This window comes from Canis lupus, chromosome 14, assembly GCF_003254725.2.
Source record: "Canis lupus dingo isolate Sandy chromosome 14, ASM325472v2, whole genome shotgun sequence".
Lineage (NCBI taxonomy): Eukaryota > Metazoa > Chordata > Mammalia > Carnivora > Canidae > Canis > Canis lupus.
The window spans coordinates 39487638-39508688 of record NC_064256.1 but is presented as its reverse complement, the minus strand read 5'-3'; the positions used below and the strand labels follow the sequence as shown (position 1 = coordinate 39508688).

The following is a 21051-nucleotide window of genomic DNA, read 5'->3' as shown; positions in this document are numbered from 1 at the left end:
TTTTTTTTTGAATACCTAAGACTAACTAAAAATTTCTCCATAATCTTCGGTGGCACTGTGTTTCTATGTCGTTAAAATAAGCCACCAAATAAAATTACTCCCAGCCAATTTTACCATATATACACTTAAAATATGATAATTTTGTGATAAGTACTTATTAGCCTTCCCACATTCAAGGTCAAAGTTTACAGAGAGTACAGATTTCAACCAGTGAGTGCATCAGAACTCCAGGGAAAGCTAAAAACAAGTCCAACAAATCTGTACCGGCTCAAAATCATATTATCACCGAATGTGGTATTTTTTTTTCTGACCTTCATGTCTTCAAACAGGAAATTAAGTCAAAGTACACCCTTATTTTTAAACTAAAACTGGTTTTACCATTTTAGGAAAGAACTTGATATACAATAATTTAGTCTCTATAAATAGTTCAGTAATTATATAATACCAGGCACTCAGACCAGAGACCAGATAGAGGGGACAAAACTAAAACACTAAAACCGGAGTATAATTTTGCCCAACACAGGATTTTGCATAGAGAGCTCTATGAAAACCGGATCATGTATGTCAGACCAAATGAACCTTACCTTATATTCTGCATTTTTACACAAATAATTAGGAAAGCATATCTTTTTTGGGCATTTATGTCAATGTGCTTAAAACTCAAGGTCATTAGAAGATTTCCTTTCCTCCAAAATAAAACAGAGTCCTTTTCTTCAAGAAGGCAAAAGTCTAAACACGTAGAGCATGAAAACCAAAAATCTAGCTTCAACAGGCTTACCAATGTAGCTTGGGAAAATATTTTTACAGGCCTACTAAAAGGAAAAGTAAAACCTTTGTGCCTTTTAAAAGGGCAAAATCTCAAGCAAAGCAGCTAAGTACTTCCCCTCCCCTCCGTGTCCTCTGCCCTGGCTTCTCCCAGAAGATGACCATATCACATGATGAAGATTAATTTACCAAGTACAAGTAGTAAAGTAGTAAATCCCTTTTACTACTTTTTGAGATTTATTTTCTACATTTACAAATGTTTACCACTCTTGTTTTAAATACTTCAAGAGAGGATTTATATGGCAACGACCCATTAATATTAACTTGTGCTCGCCGTTTGCAGAGTTTCCTGTGTCTGCCTGTCAGTGGTCTTCCTGCCAGCCACGGTACAAGGAACTGCTCATAGGATTATACTCACTGCTTTATTTCTGTTGGAAATGTGTTTTATTTTCTTTATAAAATAATAGGTAATCTTTAAAATTGATTTTAGATGGTTCGAGGCATTACACCACAAAAGTAATGAGCACTAATGCCAATGATATTGGACACAAATTCATTTTAGCTTTATTTCATGTCTAAAGCAATTCTACTGAGCCTTGAACTGCTCACGCGCGGTTATTAACTTGCTAGTAACCTAACACATGGGTGCAGCAAACAAAAGTGATCAGAGTCCAGGTTGATCGGGACCTCAAGGCTACTGTCCTTTTTCTTGAGCTATAATTCAATTTCCAATTTTACTGTACATTAGACTCATTATTTCCCAGTGTTTTCTTTTCTGCTTATTACTGCCATCTGGAGGGCATGCTGGTGAAAAGCAAGAGGGAGCCTGCACACACCCAGCTCAGGATTCTGAAGTGGAAGATGTGACCCCCGCTCCCAGGGAGGCAGGATCTGAACACTACATGGCCCTGGACTCACAAAACAGGACACCCGCTAGGCACAGTTTGGTTATTGGAATGCCCTCTCCTGGCTGGCTAAATTTACGTGGCCGTGCTCCATGGGTATGGGTTTTAAATAAGCAAAAGAAATTTTGAACATATTTATGATTTTTACTCTCAGGTATTTCATTTCGCAATTAAAAATACCAGATTTTGTAAATACTTTCCCATCTGGTTCGGTGAGCGCAGCTCATTCATTTTAAGTAGTATCTGGTATTTCAGAGAATGTTGTGACTGCCACCATCATAATATTAAATCCTATTTTTACTGTAGTCATATTTGTGCCACATTTTCCACAAACAAATCTAATAGCAGAAAATCAACTTCAAACTTAATACAAAGAGTACTTTGTAAAACCGTCAATAAAATGTCATCTTTATAAGCTTCCATAAAAATAAATGTATATAATTTTCAAGCCTTTATAAAAGCAGAAAAAAAGTCTCTGAAATTTTAAAGAAATTTCTGAAAAGATATTTACAACATGAGCCAAAAGTTATTCCTTTCCCCAAAACAACTTTAAACTAAACAAAGCAAATCCTGTTTTTCCCTTGAACTGGACACAGTAGAAAATCTGGTTTTCTTCAGCATGATTTTATTAGGTGTATTATATACTGGTCCAGCTGGGAACAATATATAGCTATGCAAAACCACTTAATCCTAACTAAGGATGCCCTGTCTACTGAACCCAATATAATGATATATACACATGTGTATAGAGTATGGAAGGTTAGCAGTGGGATGTAAGGGGAAAAAATTAATTCAGCCTGTTTACCTCTTACCAGGAGAAAAAATAAATAAAACCTACAAATCCTCACTGAAGACATTCATGATCTGTGCTATGGTGCCCTCTATTGAACACAAAGATTTATAAAAATGTGTGTGTGTGTGTGTGTATAAAACTAGTCTTTCCATGGTATCCTTTTGTAAAAACTCTAATATTCCTTAAATTTTTAAGAAATATAAAATTCTAATACAGAAGTTTACACTGTAAGGGACATGTAGTTATATTAATGAGATTAATTCAATAAAGAAGGAAAGCTGGCTCCCATTTGTGGTATGAAGCAAACATAAAAAATTACTAGGACTGCCATGTTTATAGTTGGTTACTTACCAACAGTTTATAATTTTAGTCTATAACTTTCTTTTTCTATGACTATTAATAGAAGTGACTTACAATTTGTAATTAGCCAGAGGGGTGGGGAGGAGTCCAAAAAAGGAGAGATGATACCCAAGATTGAGAGAAAATGAATATATCTGAAAAATGCCACAATTATACTTGCCAAATTTAGCCAGCATTTAAGAGTTCCACTAATTATAAACTTGCCAGTTCCTGGAATTCATATGATGTCTCCACCATTCCTATAATTTCCTTGTCTATAAAATTGAGATGACACCCAATTCCTAATATTATTGTAAGAACTGAGATAAAACATGTAAAAAGCTAAACACAGAGCAAGTGTTCAATAAATGGTACAACTTATTACTATTTGGCACCTAGTCAAAGAAACAACTTCCCAGTTCCTTCATAAAGGCTAGTCTGGATACGTACTTTGTTATTAAAGATGTATGATTTCACCTCAAGATGAAAAAACATATATATACTTATATGTGCACATATGCACAAAGACAGCAGCATTTTGGTTTCAAAGGGTGTGAACATATATAGTGTTCTTGGTTTATAACTTCAAAACCTCCATAAAAAAACAGATTTTAAAAATACATGCTAGGGGCGCCTGGGTGGCTCAGTCAGTTAAGTGTTTACCTTCAGCTCAGGTCATGATCCCAGGGTCCTGGGATGGAGCCCCACATCAGGCTCCCAGCTCAGGGGGTAGTCTGCTTCTCCTGCTCCCTCTACCCCTCCCCCTACTGGTGTACCTGCTCTGTGTCAAACAAATAAAATCTTTTTAAAAATAATAAAAATTAAAATACATGCTAAAAATCTACAACATAAACAATAATAATAAAAATAAAGTAAAAATCTACAACACAAGCATATTTCACATTTTAATGCTCTGGTGTCTTCCCTCTCAAGTTCCTAAAAGCACTCTACAAAAAAAAAAAAAAAAAAAAAAAAACAAAGTGCAGGCTATTGACAGTGGCCTTACTTAACGGGTAGCCAGTGGGGCCCCAGGGGATGTCCAGCTGGGGTCAGGACACAGTGCAGAAAACGTTTCCCAGACTGGGCCTGAGCTGAGGGGATTCCAGGGGCCAGGACCTGGAAGGCTGCTACTTCTACACAAACCAGACAGAGACAGGAGAGCTCTGCATCAGAATCTGAGGGTGAGGAGGATCAAGAGGAGCCCCAGTGTCAAGGACACCTAGGTCAGGCTTGAATCCAACCATGTGTTATCAAAGACTCCTTGCTTCCTTCGGGTTCAAACCACGTAGAAGCACCGGCTTTCATTTTTAATGTGAAACTCATCAGCTTGGAGACTAATATTCACATACTAATAGTGGGACAAATAACAACACAAGAGAACGTGGTGTCTGTTCTATGACTGGACTTCTGGATGATAATCTGGATCCAATTTTAAGGAAACTAGCGATCCCCTGATAGGTACACAGCACTTTCCCACTGGAATGGGTGCTTCAAGAGGAGAAGGATTGTTGTCCCATCTGCCCAGTACCCAGGCTGGCCCAAAGTAGACACTTGACAAACAGGTTATCAGAGGCCTTTCCAAATGCATCATCCTAATGACACAACCAATGAGGTCAAGCAGCGTTTTGTGCTACATTATCACACCCTTTAGAGCAAACCAGGGCACATGAGAATTAAGTGATTTTTCCAAGGTCGGAGAGCCAGAAAAAATTGAGAAGCTGCGATTCATGGGAGACCTGGAACCCAGCTTCCCATGCTCTTGCTCCAGGATACCCCCTGCTAGGAGGACTGTATCACATTCAATCAGCAAGCAGCCAAATGACACAGGATGCAAAAACCACCAGGCACGAGCATTAACTCCTCTGCAGCCAAGTCACACTCACTCAGGCATCAATTTGGTAGATCAACTGGGGAAGGAAAGGTCATAGTCAAAATAGTGAAGTGATTCCTGGTCAGAAACACATGCCCTGTGCTGAACTCACAAAATAAATACAGGGACACATGCTGTCCTTTGACCTCCAATCAGGAGACTCCTCTACAGAAGACAAGCAGCTTCCCAGCGCTGACAGGGACCACAGGATTTGCCTGTCCCTGTCCAGGCCTCACTGCTGACCGCCAGTCTGCAGCTCCCGAGCAGCATCTGCACTGACAGCCTAGTCGGCAAACTTGAACCACTGAAGCCACATCTTAAGGGAGACGCCATCAGCCACCTGGGTCTCATAGAGGCAGCAATTAAAATCAGAGCTGTCTCCCAAGGGAATGGGCAGAAAAGACTTGACCAGGTCTTTGTTCTCCATGCCTGTGATACCCAAAAGAATACCCCCATAATGGCTCCTGAGGACTTGGCTCACTTAATAGGTTCTTCTGGTGTCTTGTCATTTTTATTCCTCTGGCTTCCTTTTCCTTTCTGGTCCTCCCTCAATTTATAATCTCGCACGTTTCTATATGTCTCCATGACCCCTTCCAAAGAAAGACACTATATCAACCTAATTGAAATAAATATTAATATTCATGTGCATACTTAATATCCAAACCCTTTATGAGTGAGCCATATGGGGAGAAGGCAGTATGTTATTTCAGGCTAGCTCTAAGGTATTGTGTAGTGAACTCCAAAGGAGATTACTTCAGATCCTGAAGTCAATGGAAAAAGAGAGGTAGCTTAGGAAACTAGGCCCTGCCACTAATAGTCATAGGACTCAGCCTATTTCCTTATCTATAAAATAGGAAATTAGAAAAATTAGCTCAAAGCTAATTTCATGTCTAAGTGGATTAAAATAATAACGACCAATACCATACATTACATGTAGAACTGTTGTGAGCGCTTTACGTTCATTAACTCACCTAATCCTCTCGACAACTTTACAAAGTACATACTATTATTAACCCTGTTTTATAGATGGAAAAACACAAGCACAGAGGAGGTAAAAGACTTGTCCACATCCCTGGCTAATAAGTAGCAGGGCCAAGATTTGAACCCAGGGAGTGTGGCCTCAGTGTCTGAGTACAAATCAATGTGCTGTTTCACGGGATGGACATTCTAGCATTCCAGAATGGGGAAAAAAAGAGAAACTAAATTACAGTAATGCAAATTCAAGTCACTTTAACTGCAGTAACTACCATCACCAAAGAGCCCAGGGTTAGTAACCAAGATTATTCAAACACCAATAAATACTCCCTTATAAACATTCTCTCCAAAAGAATACAGTTAAACTCTTTCTTTAGAAGAGCCCAGAAACGATTAATTAGCAGCCCATCACGGAGCTGCTTTTTGGTCAATCCTAAAATGTTGTAAATAAAAAATAAATATAAATAAATAAATAAATAAATAAATAAATAAATAAATAAATAAATAAAATTTAAATAAAGACAGTTTTTAAGAAATACCTTTTTAATAAAGCACATTTGCCTCTTGGCAAATTTTCCTTTTGCCAGCTAAACTCCCCAAGTAATTTGGCTCTGCTTTACAGCTGCAGGGACTACAGATTTATTATGTGACTCAATTAGCCATTGTTTTCCTTCTGGAAGATGTGGTCTGGGATGTGTACCATATGATGGGAGCCACAAGATGGAGCTCTAATATAGGAAATGAACTACTGAGCCTGGCCCTAGATTATTATCATTAGCATTTCAGAAGAGTCATATTTTCCCCCACATAATTATAGGACACTTGACTGTTGCAAAGCACTTTGCTCACAACTCCCATCTGGCCACAAGAGTTTCTGTGCACTTACTTTCTGAGGAAATCCTCCAAACCCTGACGCCGCTGATCTACATGCTGGCGATTATTCATGTTGAAAAATAGGTTTTTAGATGGAAGTTCTGGCAGTTGTCTTACGAGAAAGAAAAAAAAAAGTTTTTAATCATCAAATCAAGGTGGTTTGGTGAAAGCACATTATATGATAATTATCATGTAACTATCATATAGTTGTATATGTATCTTATGTCACATATGTTATTATAGTTCTATAATAAGGGTATGAGAAAATTAATTAAGTTAAAGAAAAACCCATTTTTAAACATTCCTGAGGCCTTCCATGGCCAGTACTTATCAAGTTGAGGAAATTTAAGTGGTAAATTTTGAATTCAGATGCAGTAACCACAGAACTAGCTAAAGCTAATATACTGCAATAAAAAAAAAAAAGCCTATGTACTATGTCGTCTACTGCACAACAAATTTTAAAATATTGAATGTAATAATAAAGTCTCCTCAATATCACTTATTTAAATCACTTACACCAGCAGTGCATTATTTTGGAGTCTCTGCCTCAGCCACACAAATTCTCTGTATCTTCTTCGCACACAGGATGTTTTCATTGTAAAACACATGCTATTGGTCTGTTTAAAGAAAAAAACACATATAAGTTTTCCTTGAGGAAAAAAAAAAGTTTTTTCTTGCATCTCTTACTATATGCACCCATATACATTTTTAATAGGATTTTTTTAAAACCAAAAATACATTGGCATTTATGCTAGACTCCCATCTTGCACAAAACCCACCAATATAACATTGCTGAAGACAGCTGGGATGACATCAATGAGCAGTGTCATCCTGGGGCGAAGCATGACCCCACCAACTCCCTGAGTCCTGAGGCAGCCTCTTGCTCACCTATTAGCACTGCTATCAAAGATGAATCATAAAAATTAAACAAATCCTGAAGTCTAAGTGACCAATAAAAACTCAGGGTCATCCTTTCATTTTAACACCATCCATCCATCCGTGTGTGTAGCTGCAAAAGACCTTTGGGAATGAGAGACACATTCTTACAGCCCTTGACATGATGCAAGAAGCCGTCATATCCTTGATATGGCCATCGGTACAGATCACACAAATCACCAGGCATCCTGAAATCATTTGTGGCGGGGGGGGGGCTGAAATTACCATAGTTTAATCACAAAAGAGCTGCTACAGCACCAATCCAGACATTTCCCTGCACCCAAACCATGTTTATACTCTGAGCATCCTCAACAAACTGTTTCCCCAACGTATGCCGATTTTCTTCCAGAACCTATTGGTATCATCAATTTTACTTCCAATGTTCTAACTTGCCGAATGGTGGGTCTTCTCTCCCTTATGTTTATCTCATGTCTGCATCTTGGGGTCTTCTCTGTACTGAGCTTGAAGCAGCAGCCCCCTGAGAACCATCAGGAGGATCAAGGTAGGCATGCCCACCCGGATGGGATTCTCCACTGTGTAATCTTGGTTGTTTGTGGCTGTGATCAGGATGTCTTGGGACAGGGGATACCTGGGGCTGATCATGTGGAGGAGTTTGTGTTCACCATAGCATCTGTACTGGCCCCTGTGGGTGGGGTCTACACAGCCCCAGGGGAAGTCAGAACTGGGCTGCCTGTCTAGACAGTGGGGAGTTCTTCGTCCTGTGACCCCCAGGTGTAGAGGGTCACTGGGGTGTACTGAAATTGCTTTTAAAACAGCAGTCTCCTCTACTAGACATGCAAGGTAGAGTGAGGCATTCAGTGCATGGGGACAAACATCTACGTGGGGAGCCTGCAAACCAGTCCCACTCTGCCACAGGACAAATCACTTCAACTCCAGTTTACCAAATGGTAAAATGCGGACCAAGTAGTACATACCTATTTCACAGGGTGGTTGTAAGGAGTGAGATAAGTACCTGGCAAATGTTATCTATAAATATTATTAATAGATAATACATGTTGGGTGTCCTTCCAGCTACCGTAAAGTAGACTTCGAAAAAGTGACCCATGGAATCCCCATCCTAAGCAAAACAGCAATGCTTCTCCTTCAGGTAAGACTGAACCCAAGACTGGTAAATACAAGTGTTTCTCCTTTCTCCTTTCTATAAACAAGAAACTGGCAAATACCTGTCTATTGGTGTTGTAAGGAGATCTCTATTCTCTGTATTTATTTCAAAATTCTATTTCATAATCTTTACATTGCCAAATGAAAAAACTGTTTGCCCCAAAGATTTATATTCTCTCAAGATTATTATCATTCTACCACTTAATAAGCACCCAGCACTTGTTTTCCTTGGCAAACGTAAGTGATTATGTGCCTGAGGTCTTAAACTGTTCCTATGAAATGTATGGCATGGTTCCTGATACTCCTGAACTTGATAAAGTTCGGAAAGCCTCAAAAGGAAGAGGGGTTAAGACATCTGTCCCCAAAGTAACTACTGGTCTAAACCCCATCACCTTTGACAATATGGCAGCAAAACGTTTGTGGCACAATCTGTGCGTGGATTTCAAAGCACACCAGGGCCTCACTCTATAAAGTGATCAAGTGACAGCAGACCATTTACATCAGAACGAGGCCCTCACAAGGCCTGGGCAGATATCTTCTCAGTGCTCCCTCCCCAGAGGGGACCAGGCCACTGCAGGGACTCCTGATGCCTCACCTACAACTGAGTCAATTTCAACTCCCTTTCATTTCTCTGTTCTGAATTACTATGGATGTCAATGTCATGGATGTTGACTGAAGATCCATCTGGTACCTATACCAGACAGAGGTCCATTCATAAGTCCTTCATTTGCAGGACAAGGTCAGGAGAATATATATAGTCCACTAGTTTAAAATACCAAATAAATGCTAAGACGCCAGAGTCACCTGGTATCATTTCCCTTGAGGTTAATTTAAAAGGGTTAACCACCAGCTTCTCTACCTGCAAAGCTCTATGGGTATAGCATCTGAGGGAGGCTGACAAGAGCCCTCCAGGCCCTCCCACCCATTCCTAATCATAAACAAGTATGGACAGTTCAGACCAGAATATGCTGAGATCACTTATTTATTAAGCTCCTCTAAATCTATTTGCTTATTTCTGCTATCTACCAAGCCAAGATTTATACAATGTCAATTTATTAGCATTTCAGCAGAATGCCAGAAAACCATCAAATAATACTTGTCGAACCTATCATTTCTGGCTTGAGACAGACATTTCTGAATTCACCTCAAGCTATTTATGTAGCAGAGAAAAATCTATGCTTTCATTTACTCTCTGAGGATAATTAAATTTCATGTCTACCATAAAGAGTGATAAGGATCCACATATTTTTTAGAGGAAGTTAAAAAGGTAACTAGAGAATTTCATTTCATTTTCAAATGCTTAGTCTTACATACTCATGTTATAGTTTTCTACACAGAATCCATATCTGGTGTGACTTTAGGAGTAAAACCAAAACAAAATAAAAATACAAGGCATACACTGGCAGTGACCTTCAACACAATCAATAAAAAGTAGTTCTAAAAAAACACAAAACAACCACCACCACCAAAAACAAAACAAAACAAAACAAAAACAGTTCTGAGTTTTTACTTTATTTTCTAAGTTGGGGAACTTGGGAAGAAAAAAAAGGGAAGAAAGGAGGGGGAAAAAAAGTTTTATGGCTGATGCTTGGGTGTCCAATATACCAGGTTAATTATTTACAATGGGAAAACTAAAGGTGGCTAAATTTTACTTCATTTGAACTATATAGTCACAGATCAAATCTGAGCCTGTTTCTATGTTCCCAAGAGAATTCTGGACTAAATCTGATGGGGAAAGTGACATCTCCATGATCAGGGCCAATAAACTATAATCTGTGGGCCATATCCAGCCTGACACTTGTCTTTGCAAATAAAGTTTTATTGGAACACAATTACATGTACTCATTTACATACTGTGTATGGCTGCTTTCACCTACAAGAGCGGAATTGAGTAGATTCAACAGAGAATGTATGGCCCACAAAGCTGAAAACATTTACTACCTGGGTCTCTACAAAAAAAGTTAGCTGTTGAAGATGATCGTAGAAGGCCACACACCACACAGCATTATCCAAGAGATTATAATAAAGTATTATTTCCAAATAAAATACATCATTTCTATTTATTTACTTATGTTAATTACTCAGAATCTAGATTAAGGCAAAATAATTGCACGTATTCATTTCCTACTTCCTTATTCTACATATAAAACCACAGCACATCAGTTTTTCAGAGAACTCTATATCTCTCAAAACCTAAGATTTATCAGGTAATATATTACACAGAAATATGCTATAACAAATCATAAAGAAATACCATTAATGAGCTATAAATACTCTTTAATGGTGAATTTTAGATGTATTCACATATTCATACATGTAGGCAATAAACATTAAAATATTAATATTAGTAAAGATACAATAAGGAACTCAAAGGAGTAATTTCCCAGCTTTAGGAGCCATCTGACTACCCTGTTGGAGATACAGGCATTACTTGTCATCATTCAAATTCCACTCTTTGAGTTAGGAAAATTTTTACAGATTTCAATTTTTAGTATAACAGTGCCCCTTAAGATGTATACCTAAAAATTACTATGACCTGTAGACTCTTGACTGCATACTTACATGAATACATATCTCATAGTCAATATAAGAATGCCAAAAGTCCTCTTTCTGAATCCGAGGATCTCGAACCCAGACGCTTACAAACTCCTGTAAAGGCATCATAAGAAAAGAGATGTTTCAGAATCGCAAGGAGGTCTGGAAAGAGCAGAGGGAAGTGATGCTACCAAAACAAAACTGAAATGAGCTGTGGTCGTTAATTCTTAAAAAAACAAGAAGTAAGGTTAATGAATCAGGCACCACAGGAAGTCCAAAAGTACTTCTGCCACAAATGGAATTTTCAAAATGATGCAAAACCAAGCTGGGTGTCCTTAAAGTCTTACAGGTTATATAATGACAAGAAAATATACTCGAATACGGATTTTTCATTTTTAATCATGAAAAGTATGTTCAGGGTTTTCTCAAATCATAAAAGCGGCCATTTCTTACTTTCTTCATCCCTCTACATTAAAACTAAGTCATTCCCTAGAACAAAATATAAAAAACTAGTGAAGATCATGTGAAGCAAGCAATGGAAGATGAAAATGACTTCATGTATGCAGCCCAGCTTCATGAGATTAAGCAGCAATAACTTATTAATAAAAAAGATAAACACCTTTTACTCAATACTTTTCTATTTTTAAAATATATTTTTCCATTTGGTGAATCATTTCGTCTTCATAACCTCATGTTATAGATAAAAGTTAGCAATGTTAAAAAAAATACACGGTAGATAATCTTGTTCCTTTTTAAATATAGTAAGAATTGGAAATAAAATTTAAAACACAATACTTTCCAAAAAGTGCCCTTTACTACATAAGCTTAGTTTAAAAATATGAAATCACGTGCAACAAACAATTATTATGTTTGGCACAATAAATTTTAAAGTAAGTTATACTCACTTGGTGATCATAAATTTGCTAAATGAATTATTTTATTTAAAGATTCCATTTATTTTAAAGATTTTATTCATTTATTTGAGACAGAGAGTGAGAGAGAAAGTAAGCATGAGTGGGGGAAAAAACACAGGGAGAGGGACAGAAATTTCCCAGCTGAATGCAGAGCCCCAGTGGGGCTCAATCCCATGAGCCTGAGGTCATGACCTATGAAATCAAGAGTTGGAAACTAAACCAAATGAACCACCCAGGCATGCCTAAAGATTTTACCTTTCAGTAATCTCTACACCCAGCATGGGGCTCAAACCCAACACCCCAAGATCGAAAATTCCACGCTCCACTGACTGAACTGGCCAGGCATCCTGAATTTTTTTTTTAAGATTTTCTTTTTATTTATTTTTTTTAAAGATTTTATTTATTTATTCATGAGAGACACAGACAGAGAGAGGCAGAGACACAGGCAGAGGGAGGAGCAGGCTCCACGCAGGGAGCCCGACGTGGGACTCGATCCCAGGATTCCGGGGTCACGACCTGAGCCAGAGGCAGACGCTCAACCGCTGAGCCACCCAGGTGCCCTAAAGATTTTATTTTTAAATAATGACTATACTCTATATGGGCTTGAACTCACAACTCCAAGATTAAGAGCTGCATGCTTTACCAACTGAGCCAGCCAGGCACCCCTAATTGAATCTAATTTTAAATATTTTAACCTTTTGTCTAAAGAATGGGGTATCAAAGCTGAAATTTTAGGCATTTGTTACTGCTTTGTTTTGGTACATCGGAAGGACAGGCTAGGAACGCTCTAGAGCAGAAGCAGAAGAGAGATTATGGTGTGTTCTGGACAAAGCACCTCCATTCTGTTACATAGATTGTAAAGTGAGACTCAGTACAGAGGATTTTTTTTTAAGGTGAAAAAAATAGTTCGTATCCCCTCTTGCCACCTATCAAGTGTCACCTTCTAAGGCAACATAATACTTTATTCTTGAATTTGAGATTTCTGCCTCACTGCCTCCCCTCAGTATAAGGGGATTAGGAGTTCATCTTTCCAAGCCTTACTTTAAAATCTCTTCATTATGTATTTTTAAGGTCATTTAGAAGACAGACAATAAAAACAAGATGACCATACAGTGATGCTCTACACATTTTTGGCCTTTATTTCCCAAAAGCACATTAAATTATAAGAGAAGCTGCCCAGAGATGGAAACTGGAACGAAACCCAGGCATGATGCCTGAGTCTGTGCACATTTCACCTTGATCTCCTGTCTGTGGGTGTGTGTGTTTTTAACTCATTTCCCTGGAGTATTTTTCACATACCCAGCATTCTTAGAAGGAATGAACCGGTCATCAATGAATCAATGAACAGAGGGCAAATAGGTTAGGAAGAGAAGACCGGCATCCAGGGCAGACATTTACTTTTCCAAATCCCCCATCCACACATACACTCAGGGCTGCCTTCTCACTTTCCTGGTCCTGGGTACTTTCTGCCACAAAATATATATATATATATATATATATTAAAAAAAATCATACTTTATGACTATACTGACATAAAGATGAATATATCAATATTATATATTAAAACCTTTACTTTCATCTAAAAGTACATTTTACTTTTCTGATTTTAAAAGAAATCAAAACAGAGGCGCCTGGGTGGCTCGGTCAGTTAAGTGTCTGCCTTTGGCTCAGGTCATGATCTCAGGGGCCTAGGATGAGCCCCCACATCACGCTCCCTGCTCATCAGGGAGTCTGCTTCCCCTTCTCCCTCTGCCCCTCCCCCTGCTTGCTCTCTCTCTCAAATAAGTAAAATCTTTAAAAAAAAAAAAAATCAAAACATTTTCTTGGACCCTGGTCACCACTATGCCTAATGGAGAAGCCAGTGGAGCCCACACTGAACAAGGCACAACACGGGTAACAGCAGCCAAGGTTACTCTATGCCACCCCTTCTGGCTCTTCAAGCCAGAAGGCACCTAGTCATCAGGTCACATGTAAGCCATGTGCCCTCACAGGGTGCTGGCAGCTCCACTTTTCCACTTGGAGAGGCAGGAGTTCTTGAATTTACCAAAAGGGAAATTAAAAATTTCCAATAGCGGAATGTTCTATATTAACAGCAGAAGCCATGTACCTGTTACTGAAATAGTGGGCTTTTACACAGATTTTTAAAAAATGAAAAGAAAGGAAACCCATTTGTCAATGTGCTGCAAACTTATGATTTAAAAAAAATATTTTTAAAAGATTCTGAACTAAAACTATAAAACCCACAGCTACTACAGTGTCACAAACCCCCTAACCACTCAACACACTATTAATAATGGTAGCAATGACAAATAGTTCTGAAAAAAAATCAGGGCTCTTTTCCCCTATTTGCTTGCTACTGTCCAACTGTTAACATGTAAGCTGAGAGTAACATATCCCTTTTCATGGAAAGAGCAGTGATTATGGTCACAAGACTAGGAATAAATTTTGATTTATCCACTTTCTAAATTATTAACTTACTCACTGAGCCTGTTTCCACATTTGGAAAATGGGAATAATGCTTGTTCCAACTTATCTCAGCTGTTTGTTAGGAGTATCAAATTATAAAACACTGGTGAAAATGCTAGGAAATTTTTCATTTAGCACTATGTGAATATAGGGGTGCCCCAGTGGCTCAGTTGGTTAAGTGCCAGACTCTTGATTTCTGCCCAGGTCTCAGGGTCACAAGATCGAGCCCATGTCAGGCTCCGTGGTAGAGGTGGAACCTGTTTAACCTGTTTAAGCTTCTCTCTCTCCCTCTCCCTTTGCCTCTTCCACCACCCCTGCTCATACCCTTCCTAAAAACAAAAAACAAAAAGCAAAATGTTTCAGTGCTATATGAATGTAAAGTATTATTACATAGAAAGGAAAATGCTTATAAACCCAAAGCACTGAGACCTTCCCACAGACACAGGCAAGAAGCAATTAAGCTAAACCAACTGTATATATTTTTAAAGTACAAACTATTAATTTAAGAACCCAGCAGCAAACACTTTAACACTGTAATTTTTCAGTAAAACACTGACCTAAAGATTTCACAGTACTTGCTCAGAGCAAGCCCCTCATAATATTTGTAGAAAGAATGGACAGCATAATGACAAATTACAGTAAAAAAGTCCTTTCTTCATCTCCGTGGGTTGGAATTCTCAGACTCTGCTATTATTATCACTCATTAAGTCTAATCTTTACATAGGGTAGGGTATGCTGAATACATATTCTAAAACTATGCCGGGTGGGGGGATGGGGGACAGTCTTCTAAGAACAGCGATGCAGGGGATCCCTGGGTGGTGCATCGGTTTAGCACCTGCGTTTGGCCCAGGGCGCAATCCTGGAGTCCTGGGATCGAGTCCCACATCTGGCTCCCTGCATGGAGCCTGCTTCTCCCTCTGCCTGTGTCTCTGCCTCTCTCTCTCTCTCTCTCTGTCTATCATGAATAAATAAAAAATAATAAAATCTTAAAAAAAAAAAAAAGAACAGCAATGCATTTTAAATGCACAAGTTTGGGGATGTCTGGGTGACTCAGTGGTTTAGCATTTGCATTTGGCTTTTAGGTCATGATCCCAGATCCTGGGATCTCCCTCTGCCTATGTCTCTGCCTCCCTCTCTGTGTCTCTCCTGAATAAATAAATTAAAAAAAAATAAATGCACAAAATTAGCTATGGTGCTAAGATTCTAAATATTTTTTCAATCTTGAAAATCTTTAACTTGGAGTGCTAAATATCACTATTCTTTTGCGGATGGTGAGCTTTTCCCTTCTCACTCTCTTAAACACTGCTGTGGCCCCCTGAGTGTCATCCCCAGCTGCTGTTCCTCACACCCTGCTGCACTTCCAGGATGATCTCATCCAAACATATGGTTTCAAGCACCCAGCATGAGCTGATGATTCCATCTCCATCCCAGCCCAGGCATCTCTCCACATACATATCCAGCCTCTTGCCTAGTGGTCCCATGAGCACAGAGGCCACACTCTTGCCACACCCTCTTGCTCTCCATCTCATTTCCAGCCAACCCACCAGAAACCCAGTTACCCTAGACTTCTCTCTTTGACTCACCTCCCAAATCCACACTGACCAAGTTCTCAAGATTCTTTTTTTTTTTTAAGATTTTATTTATTTATTCAAGAGAGAGAGAGAGACAGAGAGAGGCAGAGACACAGGCAGAGGGAGAAGCAGGCTCCATGCAGGGAGCCGGATGTGGGACTCGATCCTGGGACTCCAGGGTCACGCCCTGGGCCGAAGGCAGGCACTAAACTGCTGAGCTACCTGGGCATCCCCCAAGTTCTCAAGATTCACCCTCCTCTGAACTACCCACAACTCTATTCCCCCTGCAACTGCTTTAGCTCAAGAACCACTTGCCCAACATCAGTGCATAGGTGGCTAATTGATCTCCGGGCCTGTACCCAATTCATCCCCCACACTAAGAGAAGAATGGCCCCAAAGCACACATCTAGTAATGTCACATTGTCCTGCTTAAAACATGCCCCTTCAAAACCTGCCCCAAAATCTTCAAGATCAAGTTCAGGCTCCCTAGCTAGCCCAACAGAGTCTTTCATGATTTTCACTCTACTCATTTCCAAAGGCTTAACAAAGGTCCCCCTACAGGACATGCCAGTTTGCACCTCCATACTTTTGAATATACTATGCCCGCTTCCTGGACTGCTGTCCCTACCCCCCCTTTCCTCTTTCTTTTTTGCCATCATCTTTCTCTTGCCTTCATTTTCTGCTAACGCAAATTCATTTTTCAAAATGCAATTCAGTGTCTGGAAATCCTTTGACTCACCTAGTCTGATTAAGCTGATACTTCTCTAAGCCACTAATGCCTCTGGGCCCTGTCCCTGCTCACCACAGCTTACTGGGCTGCTCATGCCCGAAGGTCTCCTCTACCAGATGCTGAGCTCCTTCAGGGGAGTGCAGGCTCTCATGTAGGACATGAGTGCACAGCCAATGTACTCCATTAATATCACTTAATAAATAAATGAATGCCTGCAGGAATGAATGAACTGCCTTTAGGGAAAAAAATGAGATCAAACTTCAATTGAAATAAAATCCTCATCCACTTGGGTTCTTGGAGTCCGTGAATTAATGATAAGTTATTTAGCAGCTGGTTTAAAGTTTATCTTAATTTAACAAACCCCTTCCTCTAAGGGTGTGCCAATTAACAGCATATGGCTACGGGAGCAATGTTTAAGATCTATGAGAACAAACTGTTTTTGAGCACCCTAAAGAACTCCAGAAGCACCTATTTACATAGAAATAATTGAAAATCATTCTGATAGCTTCAATAACTTGGGTCCCCTAAGACCTGTACCAGACAACAATTTGTTTGCCTAGTTGGAGTTAAAATATGTACTTGAAAGTAATAAAAGTACATTTATTTTAAAATATTCTATGATTCAGATGGGCCTCCCCTCCCCCACCTTGCAATTAGTAGGAATTAGTGAAGTTTCACCATGCTTCCAGCTATGAATAGCACACCCAGGAAGCCAAGGTTCACCTATAATCTCTTAATTAGACGCATCCCTCACGATGCTGCCCACCATCCTTCAAAGGAATGTTGACAGTCTGTCAGCCACAGAGGACAGCTCCGAGTTCCATACCTAGAATCATATGGATTTCCTATGAAAATTGCTTCAGCAGCAGCAGTTAGTCAATTTAATAACCTTATTAAACACTTTAATGACTTCTTGGGCCTAATGACTATATCTAGTATGAAGGAAGAAGCCGGGCAGAGTAGAATTAAAAATTTAAACTAACTGATCCCTACTGTTCTCCATGTGGGAAAAGGCTTCTGAAGAAAGAAAGACTGCTAGACTCTGAAAAATCTAATTCCTGTGTTCTCTTATAATAATCACTCTTTGATTTCAATACACCCTGTCCCCCATAGCCCCCAACATCCCAGGTTCAACCTTTGTCTATTTATCTGTCTACCTGGTCTTTTTTCTTTTCCTTAGCCTGGACAGGAGATGAAATTAACAATAAAAATAATCGCACTGCATAGGGTACTGTGAGAAGTGTTTTATATATGTTTCTCTTTCATCTTTACAACAATCCTAACAGGTCAATAATATTAACATCCCATTATACATATAAGGAAAGTAAAGCTTCTAAAGCTTAAGCAACTGGCCCAAAGCCAAATGGCCAATAAGCTGAGCTAGGTTTCAAACTCAAACCTTGCTCCAAAGCCTGTGCTCTCAAACATGTTCTATCTAGCGGTTCTTTTAGCAATGATAAATCTCAGATAACCTCCATTTTCACTGTAATCGTATTATTTTGGAGGGGGGGGAAATTATCATCTTTGTTATCAGCTAAAATACCAGTTCAAAAAACATGCATCTTTCCAAGGCTTTCTATTCCACCTTTATATTTCTAGCCCCAAGCACAGCATTAGCACATAAGTCGTCATGAAATGTTTGAGAATTAACCAACCAACTGATTACAAAGATGATTCAAAAACAAAAGATGTACAAATGCTATATGCTGAAAATTACACGATGCAGTTGAAAGCAATCAAATCAAAGAGGTTTATACTTCTTTGTATATATCCATGTAAGTATATGTCAATACTGTGTTCACGAGCTGAAAGACTCAACACAGTAAGGAGATCAATTCTCTGCAAATTGATCTATAGGTTTAATGCAATTCTTGTATAGATCCCAGTAAGATGTTCTGAAGACATAGATGAACTTATTCTAAAATTTTCATGGAAAGGGACAGACCCTAGAATAGCCAAAATAATTCTGAAAAAGAACTAAATGAAAAGAATACCTCTTCCTGACATCAAGGCTTACTAGATAGCTACAGTAATCAAGACCATATGGTACTGGAAGAGGTACACAGATCAATGAAATAGAACAGAAAACCCAGAAATAGACCCATACAAATATGCCTAACCGATTACTGACAAACATGTAAAAACAATTCAATGAAGGACAGATAACCTTTCAACAAGTGGTTCTGCACCAATTTAACATCTACAGGCCCAAGATGAACTTCAACCTGACCCTCATACCTTTTACAAAAGTTAACTCAAAAGGGATCACAGATTTTTTTTTAATTTTTATTTATTTATGATAGTCACAGAGAGAGAGAGAGAGAGGCAGAGACACAGGCAGAGGGAGAAGCAGGCTCCATGCACCGGGAGCCTGACGTGGGATTCGATCCAGGGTCTCCAGGATCGCGCCCTGGGCCAAAGGCAGGCGCCAAACCGCTGCGCCACCCAGGGATCCCTGGATCACAGATTTAAATGTAACCATAAAATGATTAGGAAAAAAATCTTTGGGACCTAGGCCTAGACAAAGAGTTCTAAGACTTGATACCAAAAGGATAACCCACATAAGGAAATGGTGATGTATGGGACCTCACCAAAACTAAAATCTTTCCCCTGCAAAAGATCTTGCAAAGAAGTTGAAAAGACAAATGACAGATGGAAGAAAATACTTATGAATCACACATCCTTCAAAGGGCTTGTACCCAGAACCCGTAAAGAATTCCCAAAACTCAACATCTGAAGAAAGGATTCCATTAAAAAATAGGCAAAACACCCAAAGAGCTATTTCACCAAGGAGGACACACAGAGGGCAAGCAAGCATGGGAAAAGGGGTGCCAGGTCATTAGCTATCAGGGAAATGTGGGTGGCCACACAGTGCAGTATCACTGCACCACCACCTGTTACTGGTGGTGGTATTGCTACAGTTTATGTTAGCCATTTTGATAGGTGTGTCTTTTTTAAATTTTCACTGTAGCCCTGCTTTATATTTATAGCGCAGTAAACATAACTATGTGCTAACTGTAAGAGTCTTTACTCAGATTACAAAAAGATGAGTAGGGGAGACAAATGCTAATAAATCAAGACCTCTAGGTATTACTAAGTATTCATTGTTCAGAGGTTTAATGAAAATTTTCTTTCACAAAAACGAAAAACTTGTTTCATTTTGTGTTCGCTTTCTCAGGACATTTCTTTTTCCCCTATTCCAAAGTATGTTTTACATGGTTATGCATTTAAACTGAGGACTCATTCATTCATTCAATTAAAGAGCACTGACTCTGTGCTAGGCACTGTTCTAAATTGCAGAATTTAACCAATATCTTATTCACCAGGGTTCTGTTCAGGACTCCCACATAACAAATCTTAAAACTAAAATTTAGCCCATTTTACACACCGCATTCTTTACAAATAACAAGCTTGAAAGGCAGAAGGAATGTATCAAGTAAGCTTCGTATTTCCTAATAATAGTTATGACAAATCACCTAAAAGATACAGTACAAGGGATGCTACTTGCCACTTTATAGCTTGGGGTATTTAAATGCCATGCTCTGGCAGTTTTGAATGATGATTTTTTAAGAAAGCTTTTATTACTTCAGGAGAAATAACTTGGATGAGATTCACTTAGACCTGCCTTTTGTAGGACATACAACGGAGACCCAAGCCAAAGGCAGACGCTCTACCACTAAGCCACCCAGGTACCCCAATGAATAAAATCTTTAAAAGAAATAAAATTACACTGAATTATATATGCTCACATATAGAGGTTTCTAAAAGATTGTGCAGTAAATAAAGCAAGGTATAAAACAATATTTATATTATACTCCCATTTGTGTTAAAAAGTATAAATATGATATATAACATATGTGCCAATGACATTTAATATATGTAATAATGTATATATAATATAAAAATATATATTACATAATATATAACAAAAAATGCATAAAAGTCCTTGTTTAGTTGGACAAAAAACTGGGAGTCTAGTAAGGAGGGGGGGCTTCATTTTCATGGTGTACTCATCTGCTTTTGAAGTTTTATATATATCCTTCTTTAATTACATACATGATTTATCCTTACAGTAATGAAGGATTCCTGATGTTGCAAGCTTCTTTACACAAGCAGTGTCCCAAATTAAGGAGTTATCTTTATATCTCATAACACATTAAGAAAAGTGCAGTGGAAAAAACTCATCTTTTGCAATAAGAAGTAATTGCCAACCTGTGTTAAACCACACCACAAGGACACAATAGGCAAAACTCAGTT

General features: G+C 38.8%; 1 protein-coding gene across 5 annotated transcripts in view; it reads right to left on the bottom strand.

The window, feature by feature from the left end:
• SNX10 (sorting nexin 10) overlaps positions 1-21051 on the bottom strand; it is a 74285-nt gene that overhangs the window by 3016 nt on the left and 50218 nt on the right. For 4 of the 5 annotated variants that reach the window (XM_025464432.3, XM_025464433.3, XM_025464434.3 and 1 more), the window contains 3 exons: positions 11141-11227; positions 7037-7137; positions 6534-6632 (listed from right to left, as the gene is read on the bottom strand). In XM_025464432.3, the coding sequence (XP_025320217.1) occupies positions 6534-6632; positions 7037-7137; positions 11141-11227 (287 nt within the window). The remainder of the gene's footprint in view (positions 1-6533; positions 6633-7036; positions 7138-11140; positions 11228-21051) is intronic. The other variant, XM_035698593.2, reaches the window with a different exon arrangement.